This window comes from Anolis sagrei, chromosome 2 (assembly GCF_037176765.1).
Source record: "Anolis sagrei isolate rAnoSag1 chromosome 2, rAnoSag1.mat, whole genome shotgun sequence".
NCBI classification, from domain to species: Eukaryota; Metazoa; Chordata; class Lepidosauria; order Squamata; family Dactyloidae; genus Anolis; species Anolis sagrei.
The window spans coordinates 198,337,179-198,360,908 of record NC_090022.1 but is presented as its reverse complement, the minus strand read 5'-3'; the positions used below and the strand labels follow the sequence as shown (position 1 = coordinate 198,360,908).

At 44.1% G+C, this 23,730-nt stretch overlaps 1 protein-coding gene across 1 annotated transcript in view; it reads left to right on the top strand.

Annotated features, from left to right (window-relative positions):
- C1R (complement C1r) overlaps positions 1 to 23,730 on the top strand; it is a 28,160-nt gene that overhangs the window by 2,189 nt on the left and 2,241 nt on the right. Inside the window, exons 2-10 of the mRNA XM_060762580.2 lie at positions 1,476 to 1,710; positions 1,986 to 2,178; positions 6,331 to 6,468; positions 12,700 to 12,896; positions 14,158 to 14,305; positions 14,395 to 14,516; positions 17,211 to 17,289; positions 20,286 to 20,426; positions 23,161 to 23,235. Coding sequence (XP_060618563.2) covers positions 1,476 to 1,710; positions 1,986 to 2,178; positions 6,331 to 6,468; positions 12,700 to 12,896; positions 14,158 to 14,305; positions 14,395 to 14,516; positions 17,211 to 17,289; positions 20,286 to 20,426; positions 23,161 to 23,235 — 1,328 coding nt within the window. The remainder of the gene's footprint in view (positions 1 to 1,475; positions 1,711 to 1,985; positions 2,179 to 6,330; positions 6,469 to 12,699; positions 12,897 to 14,157; positions 14,306 to 14,394; positions 14,517 to 17,210; positions 17,290 to 20,285; positions 20,427 to 23,160; positions 23,236 to 23,730) is intronic.

Below are 23,730 nucleotides of genomic sequence, written 5' to 3'. Positions count from 1 at the left end.
AGCGGGTGAGCTCCTGCTGTCAGCCCCAGCTCCTGCCAACCTAGCAGTTCGAACATGCAAATGTGAGTAGATCAATAGGTACTGCTCCGGTGGGAAGGTAATGGTGCTCCATGCAATCATTTTATTTATTTATTTATTTATTTCAATTACTTATACCCTGCCCTTCTCACCCCCGAGGGGGGACTCAGGGCGGCTTACAAACAACGGCACAATTTGATGCCTGAATCAATAAACAAACAATACCTACAACAATTTAGACAGTTAACAAGTTAAAAACATTAGTACATAATAAAATAGCAAAACAATCTCATGCTCAGTGTTCAGAGTTCCGTATATCCATTCCATTCGTCCATGTTTGTCGTCAGATCTTCCCTTAGCTGCCAGCATGTCCAAAAGCTTGGTCCCATAACCAGGTCTTCAGTTTTTTCCTGAACGTCAGAAGGGAGGTCGCTGATCTAATCTCCCCGGGGAGTGAGTTCCACAGGTGAGGGGCCACCACTGAGAAGGCCCTGCTCCTCATCCCCGCCAACCTCACTTGTGATAGTGGCAGAGTCGAGAGCAGGGCCTCCCCAGACGATCTTAAATTTTGTCATGCTGGCCACATGACCTTGGAGGTGTCTATGGAAAATGCTGGCTCTTCGGCTTAGATATAGAGTTGAGCACCACTGCTCAGTCAGACATGACAAGGCTTAATGTCAAGGGGAAACCTTTCCCTTTACTAAATAAAGTGAACTAACGCATTATAAAATTATACATTTTTTAAAAGCACCCTATTCATTTATTTTCTAACTAATAAACAAAATTTACACCTGACAACACACAAACATGTAAACACGAAAAGAAAACATGCCAACACAGTGACATACACTTAACATTTTATACTAAATCAAGACTAACACACATAAAGACTGGTCTACAGACTTCTAACTCTCTGTCTGATACTACAAGTTCATAAATCCCAGAAGTAATAACTCCTCCCCACCCCCCAAAAAAAGTTGGAGCATATTATTCAGTAAATCCCCAAATACTCTTAAATAGTCAAATATTCCTTCTCTATCAGCCTAATCAATTTGACCATCTCAATTAGTTCACAGATCTTTGTTAGCTGTTATCAAAACTCTGATCTTCAATCTTCCAGGGGCCCTTCCACACAGACCTATATCCCAGAATATCAAGGCAGAAAATCCCACAATAACTTTTTTGAACTGGGTTATCTGAGTCTACTCCACATTCTGATAATGTGGGATTTTCTGCCTTGATATTCTTGGATATAGGGCTGTGTGGAAGGACCCCAGGAGATCTGCATCAGGAAAAAGTTCATTCAGAAAGTCCTCCTCTTCTCTTTCACTTCCCTTTCAATGTATCTCAATTCAATGTATATCAAAGGATTTTGTCCAACACTGCTGCCTACTTCAGAGTTCTGGTTTCTGGTTTCATTATGTTTTCCATTTCACTTTTGCTCACTGTGTTTATAGGTTCCCTCTGCTGCTCCTGTCCCTGCAGGGAGCTTTTCTCTTTGGAGCAGCCAGTCCCTTGCCAACCTCAAAGAAGCTTTATGGAGAGGTCACATCCCCCAATTTCCCAAAACCGTATCCAGACAACAACATCAGCACCTGGGATATTTCAGTACCAAAGGGCTTCAGGGTGAAGCTGAATTTCTGGCAATTTGATCTGGAGCCATCGGAGGCCTGTCAATATGACTATGTCAAGGTACTTAAGCAGCAACCCATGTGCCACTGGGTAAACAAGGGCACCAAAAACTCGACTGAACCAAACTGTCTGTATTTTGATATCCTGCTTTAAGCTACAGCCTTCCACTTTATCAAGTATTCTGGTTTTCAAATCCGCATCCTCATGCATTTTGATGTCAGTTGCTTAAGCTGTCCTTTTGTGTTTGTAGAATTACTGGTGGGGTTCCTTGGATCTTGGTTGATGGGTTCTACACTTTCCAATGTTTGTTCCTTCCTCTTCTTGGGCTCTGATAGATCACGGCAGACAAAAAAGACCTTGGTCGGTTCTGTGGTCAGATAGATTCAAGCACTGGCAACCATCCCAGAAAGAGAGAGTTCTTCTCTGCTGGGAACCGAATGCAGCTCCTGTTCCACTCTGACTTCTCCAATGAAGAGAATGGCGTTGTTGTCTCTTACAAGGGATTCTTAGCTTACTATCAAGCTGTTGGTGAGTATGGAGTCTCTGTATTAGCACAGAACTAAAACAAACAGAACTAAAACCACTGGAGCCCCCAGTGGTGCAGTGGGTTAAAGCGCTGAGGTGCTGAATTTGCTAATTGAAAGGTTGCAGGTTCGAATATGGGGAACGGGGTGAGCTCCTGCTGTTAGCTCCAGCTTTTGACAACTTAGCAGTTCAAAAACATGCAAATGTGAGTAGATCAATAGGTACTGCTTCCAAGAAGGTAATGGCACTCCATGCAGTCATGCTGGCCACATGACCTTAGAGGTGTCTACGGACAACGCTGGCTCTTTGTCTTAGAAATGGAGATGAGCACCACCCCCAGAGTTGGACACAACTAGACTTAATGTCAGGGGGCAACCTTTACATTTACCTTAAAACAAACAGTACTGGCCAGCCTAACTATAGGCAGATGCCTGGTTTGAGCAGTTATGGAGGTAGCTTGACTCTATGCTGAGTCAATGGTGGAGAGAGAGGTGGTTTGGGTCGTTGGAAACAAAGAGAGTAGCTTCCTGGTGCCAGGCACCAAAGTCTGGCTTCTCAAGCAACTAGATAATATGGTGAGCAGCGCAAAGTAATTCTCTGAAATTATTTTTTTTTCATTGTCCAATTTTTCAGCTGCTTTCAAAATGTTTTCAGTTTCTTTCTCTTCCTTCCACTATCCCGCTCCTTTGCCCTTAGCTTACCTCATTTGCTGGAAACTGAGTTCAAAGTGCAAAGGTAGTTTCCACTCCATCAGCAATGGGGAAGGGGAGAAAAGAGGGCTGAATCTTCCCCTTCCCAATGGCTCACGCAAAAGCAAATTCTCCACTTCTGATCAGCAGCTCCGAGGGTATAGTTGGAGAATAATAGATCCCAAGGTTCTGATCCAAGTCCTGAACTGGATTGGTGCCTTTCACCTATTCTGGGGATGGTGGGCAGGTATGGGTCTCCAAGAGATTCCAGGGAAAGTAATGAAAGGCCATTTGCAAGTCTTATTACCAGCACGTGAAATTAGCTGTAACTATTGCCTAAAGAATGCATGGAAATAGTCACAAGAATGATCTTTAACTAAACAATAGGAAACAAACTACAGGAAAGGAGATTCCACCTGAACATTAGGAAGAACTTCCTGTTCAGCAGTGGTACTCTCTGCCCGGAGTGTGGTGGAGGCTTCTTCTTTGGAGGCTTTTAAGCAGAGGCTGGGTAGCCATCTGTCGGGGGGGTGCTTTGAATGCAATTTTCTTGCTTCTTGGCAGGGGGTTGGACTAGATGGCCCATGAGGTCTCTTCCAACTCAATGATTCTATGGTTCTATGAACACCCAAGGCTTACTCGTTTATTTATTTGTATTCATTTAATTAATTGGCATCCCACCATTCTGCCAAAATGAAATCCAAAGCAGTGTCCAAACACAATACAACTAAAAAGCTCTCAATACAGAAGTTAAAACACAAAGCAACCTTCTGTTTTAGAAGGCACAAGTCAAAAATGCAGATATAAATGCAACCCACACATAATAAAATGGAAACAACAGTGCCAGCCATCAAAAGCTCCATCTGCCACAACATATTAAAAACCAAACACCTCCTTAAATAGAAAGGACTTTGCCTACTGACAGAAAGACAGCAGGGAGAATGCCAGCTTGGTCTCAAAGGGAAGGTAATCCCATAGTGTGGGAGTAGCCACAAGGACAATTCTCTCCCATGTCCTCCCCAGCCAGGCCTATGTGGGTGGTGGAATAAGAAAACATCTTCCCTTGCAGACCTTAGAGTTTGGGGACTCTCCTGCCAGTTGTCAAATCATTGAATCATAGATCTCTAAGGGTCACAACAGGCCACTGAATCCAGCCTCCTCACACAATACTTTTTGGAGAATTATGATCTTTGGAAAGGCATGACCTTTTTAGAAATCATAACCTTTTGGAAAAATGATGCCACAACCTTTTGGGAAATGGAAATCTCCATAACCTTTTGGAAAATGGCATTCACCACCATTTGGGAAAATCAGGAATCTCCCTGAGAAGAGTTAAAAACTCGCTTGAGTCAACTTTCTCCTTAATCATAAATATCCACTAGAATTCATGCAAAGCAATTAGGTTTCTCAACTCTTAAACTGATATACCTAGATATCTCTTTGAACTATTAGGGACAAAGATATGCCAATGCACAAAATACACACACACACACAGAGTAGAGTTTCAGAAGTATTATTTTCAATTGCCCAAAAAACATCTTCGCTCCCTTAAAACATCTTGCTTTAAACCATGGTCTCAAAAGACAAAAATGAACAAACTTCTTTAAAAGTAACATAGTTGGTTTACTCACAAACTTCGTGTATTCAGCATACAGGTACTTTGGATATCAATCCAGTTACAGATAGGATTTGAAGCAGTTTCTCTGTGCAGATAACACAGGGCATCTTTCTTATAATTTATAACAGCCCATAGTAAAAAGTACCTCTCTGTTCTGAGAGTCTAATAGAGTCTCTAGTCTGAAAGTCAAATGGAGTATGAGATCTAAAATGGAGTCAGAGCTGAATAGTCCCAGATCTGATCACATGGTCTAGTGGAGGCTTGAAGAAGGTTGCTATTTCCAACAATACCCAATGCAGGAAATCTAACCAGAGCATCCCTAGCAGGTATCTGTCCAGGTTTTTAAATATATATATATAGAAAAAAGAGACCCAATCACTTAGATAATTGGCTCTGTTGGCTCTTACTGTTAAGATGTTCCTTCTAATATTCATTCAAATCTCTCTCTTCGGGGCTCAGATGCCTTGTTCTAATGCAGTGTTTCTCAACCTGGGGGTTGGGATCCCGGGCCGGGGGGGGGGGGGGGTCATGAGGGGGTGTCAGAGGGGTCACCAAAGACCATCAGAAAACACAGTATTTTCTGTTGGTCATGGGGGTTCTGTGTGGGAAGTCTGGCCCAATTCTATCGTTGGTGAAGTTCAGAATGCTCTTTGATTGTAGGTGAACTATAAATCCCAGCAACTACAACTCCCAAATGTCAAAGTCTATTTTCCCCAAACGCCGCCAGTGTTCACATTTGGGCATATTGAGTATCCATGCCACGTTTGGTCCAGATCCATCACTTTTGAGTCCATAGTGCTCTCTGGATATAGGTGAACTACAGCTCTAAAACTCAAGGTCAATGCCCACCAAACCCTTCTTTGTGCCAAGTTTGGTTCAATGCCATCGCTGGTGAAGTTCAGAATGCTCTTTGATTGCAGGTGAACTATAAATCCCAGCAACCAAAACTCCCAAATGGCAAAATCAATCCTCCTAACCCCATCAATATTCAAATTTGGGCGTATATGGTATTTGTGCAAAATTTGGTCCATGAATGAAAATACATCCTGCATATCAGTTATTTACATTAGGATTCATAATAGTAGCAAAATTTGAGTTATAAAGTAACAACAAAAATAATTTTACGGCTGGGGGTCACCACAACATGAGGAAGTGTAATAAGGGGTCGTGGCATTAGGAGGGTTGAAAATCACTGCTCTAATGGATCCTTTTCCAGGCATTGTGAGATCTTCTTGATCGGCCTACATTAAGATAATCATAGAACTAATAAAGAGAGCAGAGAGGCCATCTAGTCTGCACAAGAATCCACAGTGAAAGAATGATTTCATAGGAAACGTTCATCTCAATAAAGGATTTCCTGAAGTATTCAGTCACAGCACACATGAATTTCTGGTTTATAATGTGCACAACAAAACACAATGATAAATTATTATTATTATTATTATTATTATTATTATTATTCTGACACAAAAACAGTAAGACACAGCAAACAAGATATATAGGCTGGATTTCATATCACAAAATCACGAGTTGAACACTTTCCAAGCATTTAGGAATGTGTGATGATTGTTATTATTATTATTTATAAATATCTGGGGTGGGTATGGGGACTTCTTAGAAACTGCTTTTGTATAGTCAGAGGTTAGGAGTGACAAGGGGATGGGGGGCACGTCTCTTTTCTCCATGGACCTTAACTTCCACGGAGAAGCCTTAAATCAATCCTCAGGCTAAGGCTATCGACTGCTAACTTTAAAGTATTTTTCTTACTGAAAGGTAGAATACTGATAATGATTAAATAAGCAGAACAAATATTTGATTGTCACTTTCTTCCCTATGGCAAATTACCAGATTTGAATGAGTGTGCCCAGCGAAATGACATCGAAGATGGTCCTCAATGCCAGCACTTCTGCCACAACTATGTCGGGGGCTACTTCTGCTCCTGCCGACCTGGCTACCGTCTCCAGAGTGACCGGCATTCCTGTAAAGGTGAGAGAGCTCGTATCTCCCCAAGGAAGCAGAGAACAGAGTTCATATAGACTGTGAGAATAATCTGTGAGTTGCCAGTTGAAATCTGCGACCCTACCCAATGTGACCTTGGGTAATATTAAGCCTGTCTCTTGTCGGCAATGTGTGGAAAGCATTAGAGAAAGAACAAGTGAAAGAATGTATGACTACATGGCCTCAAAACATTGGATAAAATATTGAATTGCACAGCTTCTGCCAACCTAGCAGTTCGAAAACAGATACAAATAAATATTACTATTTCAGGTTTATTTATTTATTTATTTATTTGCTTTATTTCTATACCGCGTTTCTCAACCTATATTAGGTGACTCAATGCGGTTTACACAGAATTAATTACCACACAATAACAATTAAAACATAGCATACACAACAGCAAACACACAACATTCATACAATGCCTCGATCTCAAACAAGATCCAGTCTCATATCCTTATGCCGTTCCTATGTTCAGTTTACCGTCATTCTGTGTGCAATTGCGCTGATTAGCCAAATGCTTGCTCAAAAAGCCAGGTTTTGAGCTTCTTCCTAAATGCCAGCAGTGAAGGGGCCTGTCTGATGTCGCTTGGTAGGGCATTCCATAACCGAGGGGCCACCACCGAGAAGGCCCTGTCTCTCGTTCCCGCCAGCCGTGCCTGTGACGCAGGCGGAACCGAGAGCAGGGCCTCCCCGGACGATCTTAATGTCCGCGTCGGTTCGTAGGAGGAGATGCGTTCGGAGAGGTAGGTGGGGCCGGAACCGTTTAGAGCTTTGTAGGCTAGTGCCAGCACCTTGAATTGTGCCCGGTAGGGAATTGGCAGCCAGTGGAGCTGGCTCAACAGAGGAGTGGTGTGCTCCCTGAGAGCTGCTCCTGTTAGCAACCTGGCTGCCGAGCGCTGGACCATCTGGAGCTTCCGGGCAGTCTTCAAGGGCAGCCCCACGTAGAGCGCGTTGCAGTAATCTATACGGGATGTGACCAGAGCGTGGACTACCGTGGCCAAGTCCGACTTCCCGAGGTACGGGCGCAGCTGGCGCACGAGCCGAAGCTGTGCAAATGCTCCCCTGGCCACCGCTGAGACCTGGGGCTCCAGGCTCAGCGATGAATCCAGGGTCACACCCAAGCTGCGAACCTGCGTCTTCAGGGGGAGTGTAACCCCGTCCAACACAGGCTGTAACCCTATGCCCCGTTCGGCCTTTCGACTGACCAGGAGTGCCTCTGTCTTGTCTGGATTCAACTTCAATTTGTTCACCCTCATCCAGTCCGACACAGCAGCCAAGCACCGGTTCAGGACCTGAACAGCCTCCTTAGAAGTAGGTGGAAAGGAGTGACAGAGTTGGACGTCATCTGCGTACAGATAACACCGCACCCCGAAACTCCGGATGATCTCTCCCAACGGCTTCATGTAGATGTTAAACAACATGGGGGACAGTATTGAGCCCTGCGGAACCCCACAAGACAATGGTTGTGGGGACGAGCAGCTGTCCCCCATCAACACCTTCTGGGTACGATCCTCTAGGAAGGACCTGAGCCACTGTAAAACAGTGCCACCAAGGCCCATTCCCGCGAGGCGTCCCAGAAGGATACCGTGGTCGACGGTATCGAAGGCCGCTGAGAGATCCAGCAGGACCAACAGGGACACACTCCCCCTGTCGAGCTCCCTGCGGAGATCATCCACTAAGGCGACCAGGGCTGTCTCGGTACCATGTCCCGGCCTAAAGCCAGACTGTGCCGGATCCAGATAATCCGTGTCTACCAAGAATACCTGGAGTTGTGAGGCCACCACACGTTCCAGGACTTTGCTCAAAAAGGGAAGATTGGAAACAGGCCGATAGTTGACGAATTGAGTGGGGTCTAGTGATGGTTTTTTCAACAGCGGTTTTATTACAGCTTGTTTTAAGCTGGCTGGAATATTGCCTTCCCGAAGGGAGGCATTAACCACCACCTCCACCCACTCGGCCAATCCCCCTCTGGCCTCCTTTAGAAGCCAGGATGGGCAGGGGTCTAGGATGCATGTGGTAGCTCTCATTCCTCCAAGTATCTTGTCCACATCCTTGGGTTTCACCAATTGAAATGAATCCATCAAAATAGGACAAGCAGATGCTCGTGTTACATCCTCAGAGACTGCCGTTAACGTGGTATCCAGGTCAGAGCGGATCAAAGCGACTTTGTCCGCAAAGAACCGAGCAAATGCTTCACAGCGGGCCGTCGAGTTGTCAGGGTTCCCATCTGGAATGGTGGGGTTCAATAGCCCTCTGACAACTCGAAACAACTCCGCCGGACGGTTCTTTGCGGACGCAATATTGGCCGCAAAGAAAGCTTTCTTTGCCGCCTTTATTGCCACGGCGTATGCCCTTAATAGGGCAACAAACCGTGTTCGATTTAACTCGCTCGGGTCCGAACGCCACACGCGCTCTAGTCTCCTCTTCCTTCGCTTCATCGCTGCCAGCTCCTCGTTGAACCAAGGTGCTGGTTTAGCTCGGCTACTTGAGAGGGGACGTTCCGGAGCAATCGTGTTTATGGCCCTAGTCATCTCCCCATTCCAGAGAGACACCAGGGCTTCAACAGGATCACCAACCGAGGTAGCAGGAAAATCCCCAAGAGCCGTCAGGAATCCGCTCGGATCCATAAGCCTCTTGGGGCGGACCATCTTAATGGGTCCCCCACCTCTGCAGAGGTTGGAAGGTGTGGTGAGTCTAAATCTGACCAGATAGTGGTCGGTCCATGGCAACGGAGAGGTGGATAACTCCTCAACACCGCCACCTTGCTCCCATCCCTGACAGAAAACCAAATCTAATGTGTGTCCCGCACAGTGGGTGGGGCCAGATACTTGTTGGGACAGCCCCATGGTTGCCATGGATGACATGAAGTCCTGGGCCGCTCCTCCTAGGGTAGTCTCGGCATGTACATTGAAGTCCCCCAGCACAAGAAGCCGTTGAGACTCCAATGCCAGGCTCGAGACCAACCCCGCTAGCTCAGGTAGGGAGACCGTAGTGCAGCGAGGTGGGCGGTACACTAACAGAATCCCTATTCTGTCCCGGTCGCCCACCCTCAGGTGGACACACTCGAAGTTGGTTGACTGTGGAATGGGGCCTCTGGTCAGAGGGATAGAATTTTTGTAGACCACCGCAACTCCGCCTCCCCGCCCTCCAGGTCTCGACTGGTACTGTACGGAGAATCCTGGTGGACAAAGCTGGGTCAAATTAACTCCTCCAGCTTCATCCAGCCAGGTCTCCGTAATGCACGCCAGATCTGCCCGCTCCTCCAAGATTAAATCGTGGATGACAGATGTTTTGCCGTTGACAGATCTGGCGTTCAACAGCACCATCTTCAACCCAGAGGGACTGCCAACCTGGGTACACCCACTTACCAAGTCAGGAGACCGATTACAGGTGATTAAGTTTTTTTTCCTTCTTTCCCTAGGCCGAATTTGGGTTGTTAGATTTTTGCTATTTCTGGGCCGAATTAGCCGAATTAATGGGCTCCCTTTCCCGTATCTCCCCCTCCCCGCCACGGACTCTATGGGGGCCCCCCGGCCAGTGGAATGCCCTTCTTCTGCCATATTGCACTTGGAGTTCAGAGTTTCATCCCATGATTTGTACCAGGTTATTTGCTTTTGCCACTCAGTCTCAGTCCAATTCTTTCCTATTCCTGGAATGCTAATTCCAGGGTCCCCCCACTCGTTCCACCCTCTATTGTCCTCCCAATCCACCAGTAACACAGTAAGCAGAACCCAAGGGAGGAATGCTGACATTGGGGAACAGAGTTGATACAGGGTTGAGGTAGGATGTTAGGCTTCAAGTAGCAGTAGATTTTAAATTGCTAGGTCTTAAAGTGCTAAAAATTTAGTCTGAAGCTGTTAAGGTGCATAAAGAACTGTTAAGGTGCATACAATAACGCGTTATCAGAGACTGAATTGCTATGGTGGTCACTTAGTAACCTTAGTTATACAGGGTTAAAGTGCAAGATGTTGGTTAAAGTGCTGATCGTTGTTTAACTTAGCAGCAATTGGCCCCTATAAAGTGCTAACAGTTGGAAAATTTGGCAGCAATAGATCAATAAGGTGCTGGTGGTTGGAAGACTTAATAGCGTTGGCTCATATAAAGTGCTGGCAGCTGGCAGAGAATCAGCGTTGGCTCAGATGACAATTTACTAGCGCAATAAATGTGCAAATGTGCAAATTGATCGAATAGTCCTCAGTCCTATTGGTGGATGTAAAGCCCAGTTGGTCTCTCTCCTCCCCCTCCCACCATCAGTGTCAGGGTCGGATGACTGAGGGCCTTGCAATAGAGTGACGGATCGCTAAGATGGCCACCGGAACTGCTGATGAGCTGGATAATTCCGGAAATGGAGGCAGTAACGCGGTGGATGGCGTTACAGTAATGGCGGTTGATCACAAAACATGTAACAGCAGCTATGTAGCAATATATATAGTTCCAACCGCTCAGGAGTCAGCCTAACAACCGTGAAGTCAGTGATGCTGGTTAGGAGCGTTGCAGGCTAGAAGAACACGATCGCCGCAAAAGATCTTGAAAACGCTGAGTCACCACGCGGCGTTGGTCAGGCTCTCCCAGGAAGGCGCCGAGTCACCGCTGGCTCACCCAGCTGAGCTTGCCCCAGCGATATCAGCGCGCGGGAGAACCAGCCGGGACGCCTCCAGACCTCGGGCAAGTTGGAATGCGAGGCCTGTCTCAGTTGGAATCGCGGAAGAATCACACCTCCGAGTGCAGAGGAGTCCCAGCTTGACGCGGAGGGATCGGCACAACGTCCGGGGAGCGGGGAACGGAGTCACGCTGGGGACGCAGGCTGAGGGTTCAGGTGGAAATCAGGGCCGGATCACGCCGTGGGTGCAGATGGATGATGCAAAACGGCCAAGTCGCTGGTGCCGCAGCACTCGAAGCGACAGCCAGCAGCCCCAGCAACTCTCTCCGGCTCGGCAGTCCCTCGGCAGTTCCACAACCCGCTCCGACCAGCTCAAGCCGCGGGCCGGGTCCGAAGCACAACAACGCAGGCAGCACGGCGTACACTGCCGAACTCCAAGGGCGGCCGCCCCGACCTCCCTCCGGTAATCGTCACAACGGATGGTAGTTGGCGAGCTGGCGGTTAGATGTTCCAGGCCAGGCTAGACCGAGCAAGCAGGCTGGGAGGGAGCGTGCTAGGCCGTATCGGTAGTAGCGGCCTTCGCTCTACCTCCTTCTACTCCCTTCTTCTTTCCTCCCTGGTTTTCCTACCAGGGAGGTTGGAAGAAGATTGCTATTTCTAAGAAAATAAAACACTTCCCTCAAGAAAAAAATGTATTAAAACAGTGTTGGAACTGAAAATGGATACGTTATCAGTACTAAACAACAAAAAAGACAATAGACATTTTCCTAAAAGAATGAAAAATATTTGTACTGTTTTTAAAAAGAAAATGTAAAAATACTTGTGTGTTTTAAAATATGTAGATTAATGGGAATGTCAGGTAGAAACAGATAACTTTGTAAGAGTTAGTGGTATGATAACAATATTTTTACCATATGTCTCTTAAGTAATGAGGTGGGAAATCAATTGTGGTTGCTTTTTATGTAGTCCCCCGTTTTATTCTAGAGTTGATAGGGCGAAAGTGGGAGGTGGGTTCATTTTTTAGTCTTTAATGTTAGATCGGATGTGTTGGGAATATAAGGTATAACATAATCACCAACTTCCTGGAGCCCCTGGTGGCACAATCCCTTCTGCAAGCAGGACTGCTGACTGAAAGGTTGGCAGTTCAAATCCGGGGAGAGGGGTGAGCTCCCACCTGTCAGCTCCAGCTTCTCATGTGGGTACAGGAGATAAGCCTCCCACAGGATGGTAAAACATCTGGGCGCAAACTGGGCAACGTCCTTGCAAACTTTCCAAGTCGCTTCTGATACACACACACACAAAACCAACTTCCTTAATTGTATAATGAGGTCCTATATTGCTTGAATATAAAAAGCACTTTTCCCTAAGGTTTAAAAACGATTGGTTGTAAATGTTATTGTGACAGTTCCTTCAAGGTACTTTAAACACTGCAACGATGATGCAGATGCTATCATTGCTCTGTTACTCAAGGGATCCGTACTAAGGATGCACTGTCATGATTAAGTGTTGAAAGAGGAAAGGGTTCCATGTTGTGGGATATCTACAAGGCACAGCTGCTACAAAGACAGTGCTCTCCCAGCTTTTAATGCATCTTCTTGTGCTTCCTTGTCCTGCAGTGGATTGCAGCAATGAACTATTCACAGAGCCCTCGGGGCATCTATCAAGCCCTGGTTACCCTCAGCCCTATCCAGCCGAGCTTCAGTGTAACTACAGCATCCGAGTGGAGAAGGGGACATCCATCACGCTCCAGTTCCTGGAGCCCTTTGAAATCGACGATCACCCACAAGTTCGCTGTCCTTATGACCAACTCAAGGTAGGCCAAATCAAATCACTCTGCATTACCCAGCCCTCCTTCTTGCTGTCTGTACTGCTCTTCAAAATGTTGCTTTCCCCCTGAGATTGTTTTATTGTAGCATAAACATTCATGGATCTCGGTGCACTTCTTCAGGTGCACAATTGGAAATATCTCTGCTCCATTGAACCATTTCAACCTGCATACTTGATCATACAGACCAAATATGGTCTGTTCTTCTAGTAAGACCGAATATAAAATATTAATATTTCGCTCTCATTCCATAAATACTTATAGGCCCTCTCAAATACCTTAGACAAACACACAGATTCTTTGGTCCATCTACACTGCCATTGTAATGCAGATTGAACTGCAATCCAGTTCAATCTATATTATGTGAGTCTACAACAGGGGTCCTCAAACAAAGGCCCGAGGACCGGTTATGGCCCTCCAAGGTCATTTACGTGGCTCTCACTCAGGGTCAACCTAAGTCTGAAATGACTTGAAAGCACACAACAACAACAACAACAACAACAACAACAACAACAACAACAACCCTATCTCATCAGCCAAAAGCAGGCCCACACTTCCCATTGAAATACTAATAAGTTTATATTTGGTAAAATTGTTCTTCATTTTAATTATTGCATTATTTTAAGTGGGGGTTTTTTTGCACTACAAATAAGATATGTGCAGTGTGCATAGGAATTCATTCATGTTTTTTGCAAATTATAATCTGGCCCTCCAACAGCTTGAGGCACTGTGACCTGGCCCTCTGTTTAAAAAGTTTGAGGACCCCTGGTCTACACCATCATATAGTGCAGTTCAAACTGCATTATATGGCAATGTATATAGTAGGGCCTCAGATAGCTTATTTCATTCAGAACATAACCAAAATAATCCCCAGCTGTTTTCTACCAGTGATTCTCATTCTTTGGCCATCCAAATACTTGTAAAGCATCCTCCAGAAGCTAAAGTCAGCATGGAATAAGAATTGTACAGGAATTTCAGGGGAGAAAGAAGTCCAAAAGGTCAGTGATTGAGAACCACACTTCTTTAATTAGCATCTGACTGATGCTCTGTATGAGAAATGAGCAAAATATTAAAGGGTTGTTGTAGGTTTTTTCGGGCTATATGGCCATATTCTAGAGGAGAGAATGCCTCTAGAACATGGCCATATAGTCCAAAAAAATCTACAACAACCCATTGATTCTGGCCATGAAAGCCTTTGACAATACATTAAAATATTAAAGGCATTCCCAAACCCTCCATTTCTCACTAGATCCAAATTGGAAATAAAATAATTGGCGAGTTCTGCGGCACGGTGCCTCCAAAGAGCATTGAAACCAACAGCTCGTCGGTAGACATCCTTTTCTTCACAGACGAGTCAGGATTCAGCCGTGGGTGGAAGATCCAGTACAGCACAGAAAGTAATGTATTATCCCCGTCCAACAGACTAAGAGAAATAGTACCTAGCCATCTGCCAGGGCTTCCTTCATCTCTTTCTTATTTCCATTAGGAATCCGGTGCCCACAGCCAGTGACAAAGGATGAGTTCACCATCATCAAAGAGCCACAGCCTGTCTATCGATTTCAAGACTACTTCATTGTGAACTGTCAGACTGGCTATAACCTGATGGAGGTGAGGCACATTTATTGATCAGCTGCTTCGCTTTGTCTCTTTCAGGGATCAGCGGTCCTTGCTTATGGCAACTTCTTGCTTATTCAGGCCCCATTCATAAAGATTTCTTCTTTTTTACATCTCACCCTCTTTCTTATAGGAACAGATTAAAATATTTGTTAACATATGCAAAACATTTCTTTCAGCAAAATTCCCCTGGTGTTTGCAAATCCGGTGGTGGATTGCACAATTTTTGGCCAGTTAGAAAAAGCCAAACATGGAAGAGAGGGAAACCGAAAGTAGAACGTAATAGACAAACAGAGCTTAAATGAATCCAGAAGTCAGCCTCAGGGCATTCAGCTCTAATGTTTTTTGCATGCGTAGAGTGTGTTTTCCTTACTCCTGGATGACCATTGTTTTCGCAGTATCCCTCTCAAAAAATACAGAATAAGGATACCATGGCGTAGTTGTGTTCCTTCTGAAAAGAGAAAAACACCAATTGCTCTGTTGATAGGGCGGTTCCACACAGTCCTTTAATCCAGGAGCAACTGGGTTTCTTAAATGCGATTGTGCCTGGGTTAAAGTCCACACACGCACCAGAAGGGCACCAGGACACAAATCAAAATCTCCCAGGAAAGCCTTTTTTTAAAAAAAGAAAGAAAATAACTTACCCAGCCGCCATTCGCCCTTCTCCAGAGCTCTCTTGGCACATAAAAATGATGCATCAGAAGGAGGAGGGCCGGGAAGGATTTTCAGTCTCCCCTCCTTCTCCTAGCACACCATTCCTACACACCAGAAAAGAAGGAATGGCGGGTGAGTAAGTTATTTTCTTTATTAAAGGCTTTTTAAAGGGATTTTGGGAGCAGATGGGATCTGCCTTGGGTTTGTTGGACTCCAGGAGCCAAAGAAACCCGAGACAGGTGTGTGGATGGGCACCAGAAATTGCATAATACGATCCCCGGGCCCAATCCACGCAGTGCCCGCAGCTGGATTGACCCGGGTTTTCTGAAAGTCCTGGGTCTTTCCAGTGGACAAATTACCTCGGGACAAAGCAGGGGTTTCCTGCTTTATCCCGAATGCATTCGTTTTTACCTGAAAGTCATTTGAACGCCCTACTTAAAAACACAGGAGGACGCACATTTTGGGTGCTGTCTAGATATGTCCTTCTATATCATTCCCAATATTTTAACAGCATTTTAAAATCTAAAAAAGGGGCTATTGCATTGATCATTCAGTCCTCTTACAATGCTAGGAAACTGAAAGACATTCAACCATAGAATTTGCTTGTGGTGTGAGACCAGGTAACGAGGGTTGGGCTTTTAAAAGGGGTGTGGTTGGGATTTTATGCTGGATATAAAGTTTTAATGCATTTTAATATTTTTTATGTTTAGTCATTTTAATGTCTTGAATTATTTAATTGTTTTGAAAAGATATATTTATATTTTAATATATTCACATTGTTTTTATAAGCACTGTATTATGTTTGTGTTAGCTGCCTTGAGTCCCTATGTTGAGAAAAAGCCAAGATAAAAATAAAGTAAATAGAATTAAAATTACAATAAATAAATGTTCTAAGTAAAATCAGCTCTTCAGTTGGTGACATTTTAATTTTTAATTCCAGTGTGTTAAATCTATATCTTAGATGTGCTTATTTATTCATTCATTCATTTATTTATTTACCACATTTATATTCCGCCCTTCTCACCCTGAAGGAGTGTCAGGGTGGCTCACAGCAGAGGCACTATTCAATGCCTTGGAAACATATAAAATAATACAACAAATACTTTAAAATCACATAATTAAAACATATCACTTAAAATAATTACTTAAAATCACACTGTTCAAAAGCATATTCCAGGAGCCATTCCAATTGTCATTGTTCAGTATTGTACTGAGAAATCGTTGTTGCACTGGGAATCACTGTGCAAATGTTTGGTCCCACAGCCAGGATTTAATTTACTTCCTGAAGATCAGAAGGGAGGGAGCTGATCTAATTTCCCTGGGGAGGGAGTTCCATAGCCGGGGGGTCACCACCAAAAATGCCCTGTCTCTCATCCCCACTAGTTGCACCTGCGAGGGGGGTGGAATCGAGAGCAGGGCCTCCCCAGACAATCTTAACCTCCAAGATGGTTCATAGGGGGAAGATACATTCAGACAAGTTTACACTATAGAATTAATGCAGTTTGACGTTAATTTAACAGTCATAGCTCAATGCTGTGGAATTATGGAAGTTATACTTTGATGAGGCACCAAAACTCTTTGACAGAGAAGGCTAAAGACCTTGTAAAATTAAATTAATTATACAGTGTAGATGTACCCTTAGTTCATAGCAAACTCATTAAAATCAACAGCACTTTGATTAACCACAGCTTAATTTTAGGAATTGGGGCAACCATCCATAAGCCTAATTAAAATCTACCCTAGAAGAGGAGAAACCTGTTATTGATACACATTGAAGCACTGGGTTGAGGGATTTTTCATTGGCAGAAGAAACAAGAGATGTTTATCCTCACAGCCCTTATGCTGTCCTACACTCATTATGAAAATGGTCTCCCTTCTCATTGTCCTAGACACATTTTTTTTTAAAAAAGCGCACAGGCATCTTCTGCAGCACTCCATGTCATGTCCCATGTGGCCTTTAATCATCAGGGCTGGAGATAGACTTAAAAAGATCCCATGGGCTAGGCTGATTCTCTGTTGCTTTCTCCGGAGTAGGGACGGAAGAAACTGTCATCCTTCACCTCGGTCTGCCAAGATGATGGGACCTGGCACCGCTCTATGCCACGGTGTGAAAGTGAGTAGCAGACTCTCTCTACTGTTGCTTTCAATTGGGCCCAGATTGCTGATCGTATTATATAGGAAATTCCGGGAAATTTTGAGATATGGGTTAAATGGGAGCATGCAATCCAATGTATTTTCAATTTCTTAAAATATATTTATTTGGTTTCCTACTGCCCTTTTGAACATTTCTCATGAAAGGTTCCCACTCTGTGTGCAGAATGATTTTTAAGGGGATAGTATTTTTTTAATGTTACTCTTAATTGCTATCAAGTCAACTTTGACTTATGGTAACTTTGTCTTATGGTGGAATAAAAAATCAGGTCAATGTGGGAATTTGCATTCCCCTTAACTTCTGGTTTAATGTGAGTGTGGTGTGAGTGTGAAGAATTATCAGGGAAGGGATAACTTTTATTGGCTCTTGCTTTGTTTGGTTAAAATAGCTCCCAGGATGCTCTGTTCTTTAGACGTAGGCACAGGAATTCTTTATGATTTCACTGTTGGATGAGAAACCAGTTTAAAGGGTTGTGATTGCCAGTGAATAACTAGGTGTTGAAGTATCTTGCAGTGGGAAAACTGTCCTATGCAAACATCTACATATCACACTACTGATAGAGGTAAATATGCATCATGGCTGGTTGAGTCCTTTTGGAAAGGCATGACCTTTTAGAGATCATAACCTTTTGGAAAAACAGAATCACCATAACCTTTTGGAGTAAAATGGCATTCACAACCATTTGAAAATCATAACCTTTTGTAAAATATGATCTTCCAGAGACTTGTTTGAGTAAAATCTTTAGTGGTATATAATATCCACATGTACTTATGCAAGGCAATTTCACTTTCAGCTGTTAGTCCAGGCATGGGCAAACTTTGTAACTTGGGGGCTGCATGCTAGCATTCCCTGCTAGGAAAACAGGCTGCCCAGTGATGGAAGGAAGGAAGGAAGAGAAGGAGGAAGGGAAGAGAGAAGGAAGGAAGGACAGAAGGAGGAAGTGAAGGGTGGAAGAAGAAAAAGAGAGAGGGGGAAGGAGGAAGGAAACAGGGAAGGAAAGACAAAAGGGAAGGAAAGAAGGATGAAACTGTGGAAAAGAAGGATGGAAGGAAAAAGAGGATGGAAGAAAGGGTTAAAGAGAAGGAAGGAAGGGAGGGAGGGAGGGAGGGAGGGAGGGAAAGGAAGAATAAAGGAAAGAGAGAAGGAAAGAAAGACAAAAGGGAGGGAGGGAGGGTGGTAGGGACGGATGGAAGGAGAAAGAAGAAGGGACGGGAGGGAGGTAAGGAGGAAGAACATCGAAAGGAAGGAAAGACAAAAGGGATGGAAGGAGAGAAGGATAAAAGGGTGGAAGGGAAGGATAGATGGATGGATGGCAGGAAGGGAGGGAGGGAGGGAGGGAGGGAAGAGAGAAGGAAGAAAGGACTAAAGGATAGAAGAGAAGGTGAAAGAGGAAAGGAAGGAGGAAGGAAAGAGAGAAGGAAGGATAGGATGGTGAGAGAGAGGAGAGCTGAGGAAAGAGCACAATGGGCCATATCCGGTCCTCGGGCCAGCGTTTGCCCATACCTGTGTTAGACTGATAACCTGGTTGTCTCTGATCTGTTAGAAATAGGCATTATGCCAATGCACAAAAACATAACAGTTCTTCAAAATATTCTTTTCAATACCCCTATATTATGCTCTCAAAAGACAAAAATAAAGTAGACTTGGTTTAAAAAAAGTAACATATCTGGTTTACTCATGTGTTCAGCATAAATGTACATAATTTGTCAATCCAGTTACAGATGGATTTGAAGTGGTTTCTCTGTGGAAATAACACAGGGCATTTTCCTTACAATCAACAGCAACATGAGTTTGCTCTTTACAGTCCAAAGTCTAATGGCATCTGCCCTTGAAAATGGAGCCTGAGCTCTGAGCAGTCTGATCGGAACATGTGGTCTGCAGCCCCTCCCACAATCTCAAGAAAAATAGAATAATGGGAAAGCTGCATACCAAAACATATATATATACAATACAGTAAGCAAACATGATCATATACAAAACAAATTACTAGTGGAGGCTTGAAGAAGGTTGCTATTTCCAACAAGTTGTTATCTTCCATATGGAAGATACCCACTTGGAGTTCATTTCTTACCCCAGGAAATGCGAAATACATCCTATGATTTTTGCAATCACTTTACAAATAAAATATTTTCCTGCAGTTTGATTAACATTTGGTAAGAACCCTAAAAAATGAGAGACAAGTTCCACCCTCTGTAAGCTGCTTGTTTTTTTTCTGATTGTTACAGGCATACTTTATCCTTTTACCTATGAATGAGAAAGCAATTTAAGTCGTGTGATTGTCAATGGATAACTAGCAAGATAGGGAAATGTCCCTCTTTCACTCCCCCCCCCCCTTAAAAAAGCAAAAGCAAAATAGCATCAGAGGGAATCACACAATTAACAATGCATTGTTGGTGGCAGAGTTGAGATGCTTCATACCCATTAACTACAGTTTGCCAAACTACCACTGAGTGCTGGTGCTGGGTTATGATAACATTTGATCTCGGAGAGATTTGCAAAAGAAATACAGGCAATCACCAAGTGACAAATGATATATTGGTAAGAACGGGAGTGAGACAACAGGAGTTGAGTGAAATAGTTCCCTCAGGCGGGAAATTCACTCCTGGAAAAGTTATCATGGGGGAAAAGTGTCTTCACTGAAGCTTTCTCACCAATCCTTGTATCCACAATAAGCCATTTTTTTCAAAATCTAATTATCACAGGGACAGAAAGTAAGGTGAAATCTTCTGAACAGGGGCTGAAACAGCAAAACAAAAGCCACAGGGGTGTTAACCCTTTCCTATGTGATCCACAACTAAAAAATATATATTTTTGGTTGGAGGTTACACTTAAAAATGTACCTGTTCCAAATAAAACTTAAGAACAAACTTAAGAACAAAGATACAGAACCTGTCTTGTTTGCACCTTTGGGACTGCCTGTGCTCACCTCCCCTTTTACTTTCTGTTTTATCTTGTAGTTGTGAATTGTGGCAAACCTAGAACCCTGAAGAATGGAGCTTTTGATTACGTGTCACAGAAAAGAAATAACAACTATCAGTCCGTTGTCAGGTACCGCTGTAATGCACCGTATTACCATCTGGTCACCAACACAGGAAGTGGTAAGTTCTGGTGTATCAAGAACCATGGCATTTATATCCCTCCCCGTCCTGCTCTGTTTGGGGAATACCCTGATGGCACCTCCTCTTTCCTTCCACAAGGGCCATTTAACATCAGGGCAGTACAAGGTGTAACTTGAGCATTCTTTTTTTTTCATGCTTGGCAGAAGTTGCAAAGGCTGCAATGGAGTTTCTTTCCATCATAGGTCATTTCTGCCTTAAAAACATAGGCAGGGTGTGGTGGATGCAAATGCTGTTAATGTTTATCTGTTCATACGTTTCTCCCCCTACATACCACCAAGGACCTTAAGATCATCTGGCGAGGCCTGCTCTCGGTCCCACCACCATCGCAGTCGCGTTGGTGGGGATGAGAGACAGGGCCTTCTCCGTGGTGGCCCCACGGCTGCAGATCTCCCTCCCTTATGAGATTAGATCTGCCCCATCTCTCCTGATCTTCTGGAAGAAACTCAAATCCTGGCTGTGGGATCAAGCGTTTGCAGAATAGACTGATTTACTGGTGAAGATAAGGTTTTAGTGGACCGCAGTAGACTGATTTGGATGACCATTTGAACCGGATAAACTGTTTTAATGTATATTTATAACTGTTTTTAATGTATGCTAATACATGTATGCTAATACATAAGTCTGCCCACGCAAAACAGGTGAACGTAGCATTGAACGAAACATGCAGAATAATCACAGGATGTCTTAAATCCATACCTGTTGATAAACTCTACAAGCTAGCTGGCATTGCCCCCACCCCCATGTGCAACGGGAAGTTGCTGCTAAATGTGAGAGAAATAAGGTTAAACACTGTGAAAACCACTCACTACATGGCTACCAGTCTCCTCCCAGTAGACTCAAATCAAGTAAAAGCTTTATGAGAACTACCACTCCTCTTGGCGTCCCCCCGCAACAGCAAGGATATCCCTCTGGGTATAAACCAGGAAATCCAAACTGGATGCCCCCCTCGCGAGGGTCTTCCTCCAGGGGCAAACCAAGAATGGGCAACAGGGAAGTCCCTGAATAGACTCAGAAGTGGGGTGGGCAGATCAAAAGACAACCTGGCAAAATGGCACTACCTAAAAGAATCCCACACCTTGTGTGACTGTGGAACAGAACAGACAACTCTGCATCTGCATGCTTGTCCACTGTGCCCTGCCTCGTGTACAGAGGAGGAATTGTTGGAGGCTACAGATAACGCTGTTGCCCATTTTTGGTCAAAAGATATTTAGCCACCAGTGCACCTTCTATTTTTATCAGTTTTATACTAATTTATGCAATGCTTTTGATACAAAATAAATGTATGCTAATTGTATTTTATGTTATGTTATGTTATTATATTGTAACAGCATTGAATAGTTGCCCGTTGGAAGCCATCCTGAGTCCCTCTTTGGAGGCTGAGAAGGACGGGGTATAAATGTTCTAAATAAATAAAATAATGCACGTGGGAAGTAGAAAAGAGGAAACAATAGCCTCTATGTCTGCTTCCCTCTTGTTTTCTTGGTATCCCAACTGTGTTGTGAGTGCCGTGTGCTTTGTTCAAAATGGATCAGGTTTAGGAATCTCTGGGGTATCAACAGTTACTAAGCCAAGCTGTCAACCAGGTCTAGGGGCTGCTAAACTAGTGGTTCTCAACCTGTGGGTCCCCAGATGTTTTGGCCTTCAACTCCCAGAAATCCTAACAGCTGGTAAACTGGATGGGATTTCTGCGAGTTGTAGGCCAAAACACCCGGGGAACCAGAGGTTGAAAACCACTGTGGTAGAGTCATTTTGCAGAGGTGTAACTGCAGCAACAACAACTGCCCTGCAACTGGAACAAAATAAATTGCAGAGCCTTGCAAAGTTTAGTTTTGGATGGCAACTCCTAGAATCCCCAAGGAATGCTGGTGTGAGAGTGTGGAAGTTGTTGTCAACAAGTACCTTCCTAAATTATTACCTTTTGCGACATCATCCAAGCACAATTCATTGATCGCGTCTCCTTTTATTTTGTCCACTTCCCTCTTTTTTGTTTACCTACCTTGATCCTACCTTTTTCTCTTACTTCTTGCCCACCCCTTGTCTTCACCCTCTTTCTTTCTCATAGTCTTCCTTCGATCCTATTCAACAAACATCTGCAGATAGAAAATAAACTATATAAGGGCCAAATGGAAATCCCACAGTCAACATACCCTAAATAAAATTTAGTGATCAGGAGAAGCTACGAGTTGAGATACCTCATAACCATCAACTACAATTTGCCAAACTACTACTGAGTGCTGGAGCTGGGTATTTCCATGCCACATCATACTGACATGATCTTCCCTTAGCTAGCAGAATGACTCCTCTCATGGACTAACACTCTTCTCCCCATCTTGTTTAGAAGATACCTCCATGAACCAGAGTTCATCCCATTCAGTGGAGATTCCTGACTCCATATTTTAAGAGGGATGGAGAGGCTGCCAAACCACTGCTATTCACCTAAATCTGGACCAAGCTTTGGGAGCAGGAAGAAACTCACCTGTGCACTATAGTCCTGTATAGCAGAGCTTCTCAAACTGTGCTCCTCCAAGTGTTTTGGACTTCAGCTCCCAGAAACCCCAGCTATCTTACCAGCTGTTGGGAATGGTGGGAGCTGAAGTCCAAAACATCTGGAGGAGCACCATTTGAGAAACTCTCCTCTATAGAATTGGAAGATCTATAGATTATGTGACATTTCTGCAGAATTTGCTTCCATTCTTCTCATTTCCTCCCTTAGATACATACACCTGCTCTCCTCAGGGATCTTGGAAGGATGAAAATGACCAGGAGGAGATTCCAGTCTGCCTGCCAGGTAAGTGAGGCGCCATATTCTTTCTTCTCAAGTTGGCATAGAATGAGTGCAGCAGTGAGCTGCTATAATTAAGGAGCAAGGCTGCATAAAATACATTAAATTTCAATCCAATTTGGGCCACTTTGGGCGAAGTCAGGGGATATTCCAAACTCCAGAACATTCCCAATTTTGCCTAAAGAAACCAAAACTAGATACCCCCCCCCCTGCAAAAACAAAACAAAACAGAATACTCATCCAAAGTTGTTGTGTATCATGAAGACAGATAGTGGTAGATACGTGGAAGTCCAGGTTTTTAGACCTGTATAGACAAGCAATAAAAGAGGTTAGGATAGGTGGATAAGGCATGAGCAGATTTTAGGTAATTGAAACAATCATTAACCATACTATTGCTGCTCCCGTCCCTCTAAGACAGTGGTTCTCAACCTATGGGTCCCCAGGTGTTTTCGCTTTTAACTCCCAGAAATCCTAACAGCTGGTAAGCCTTTGATCATGAAA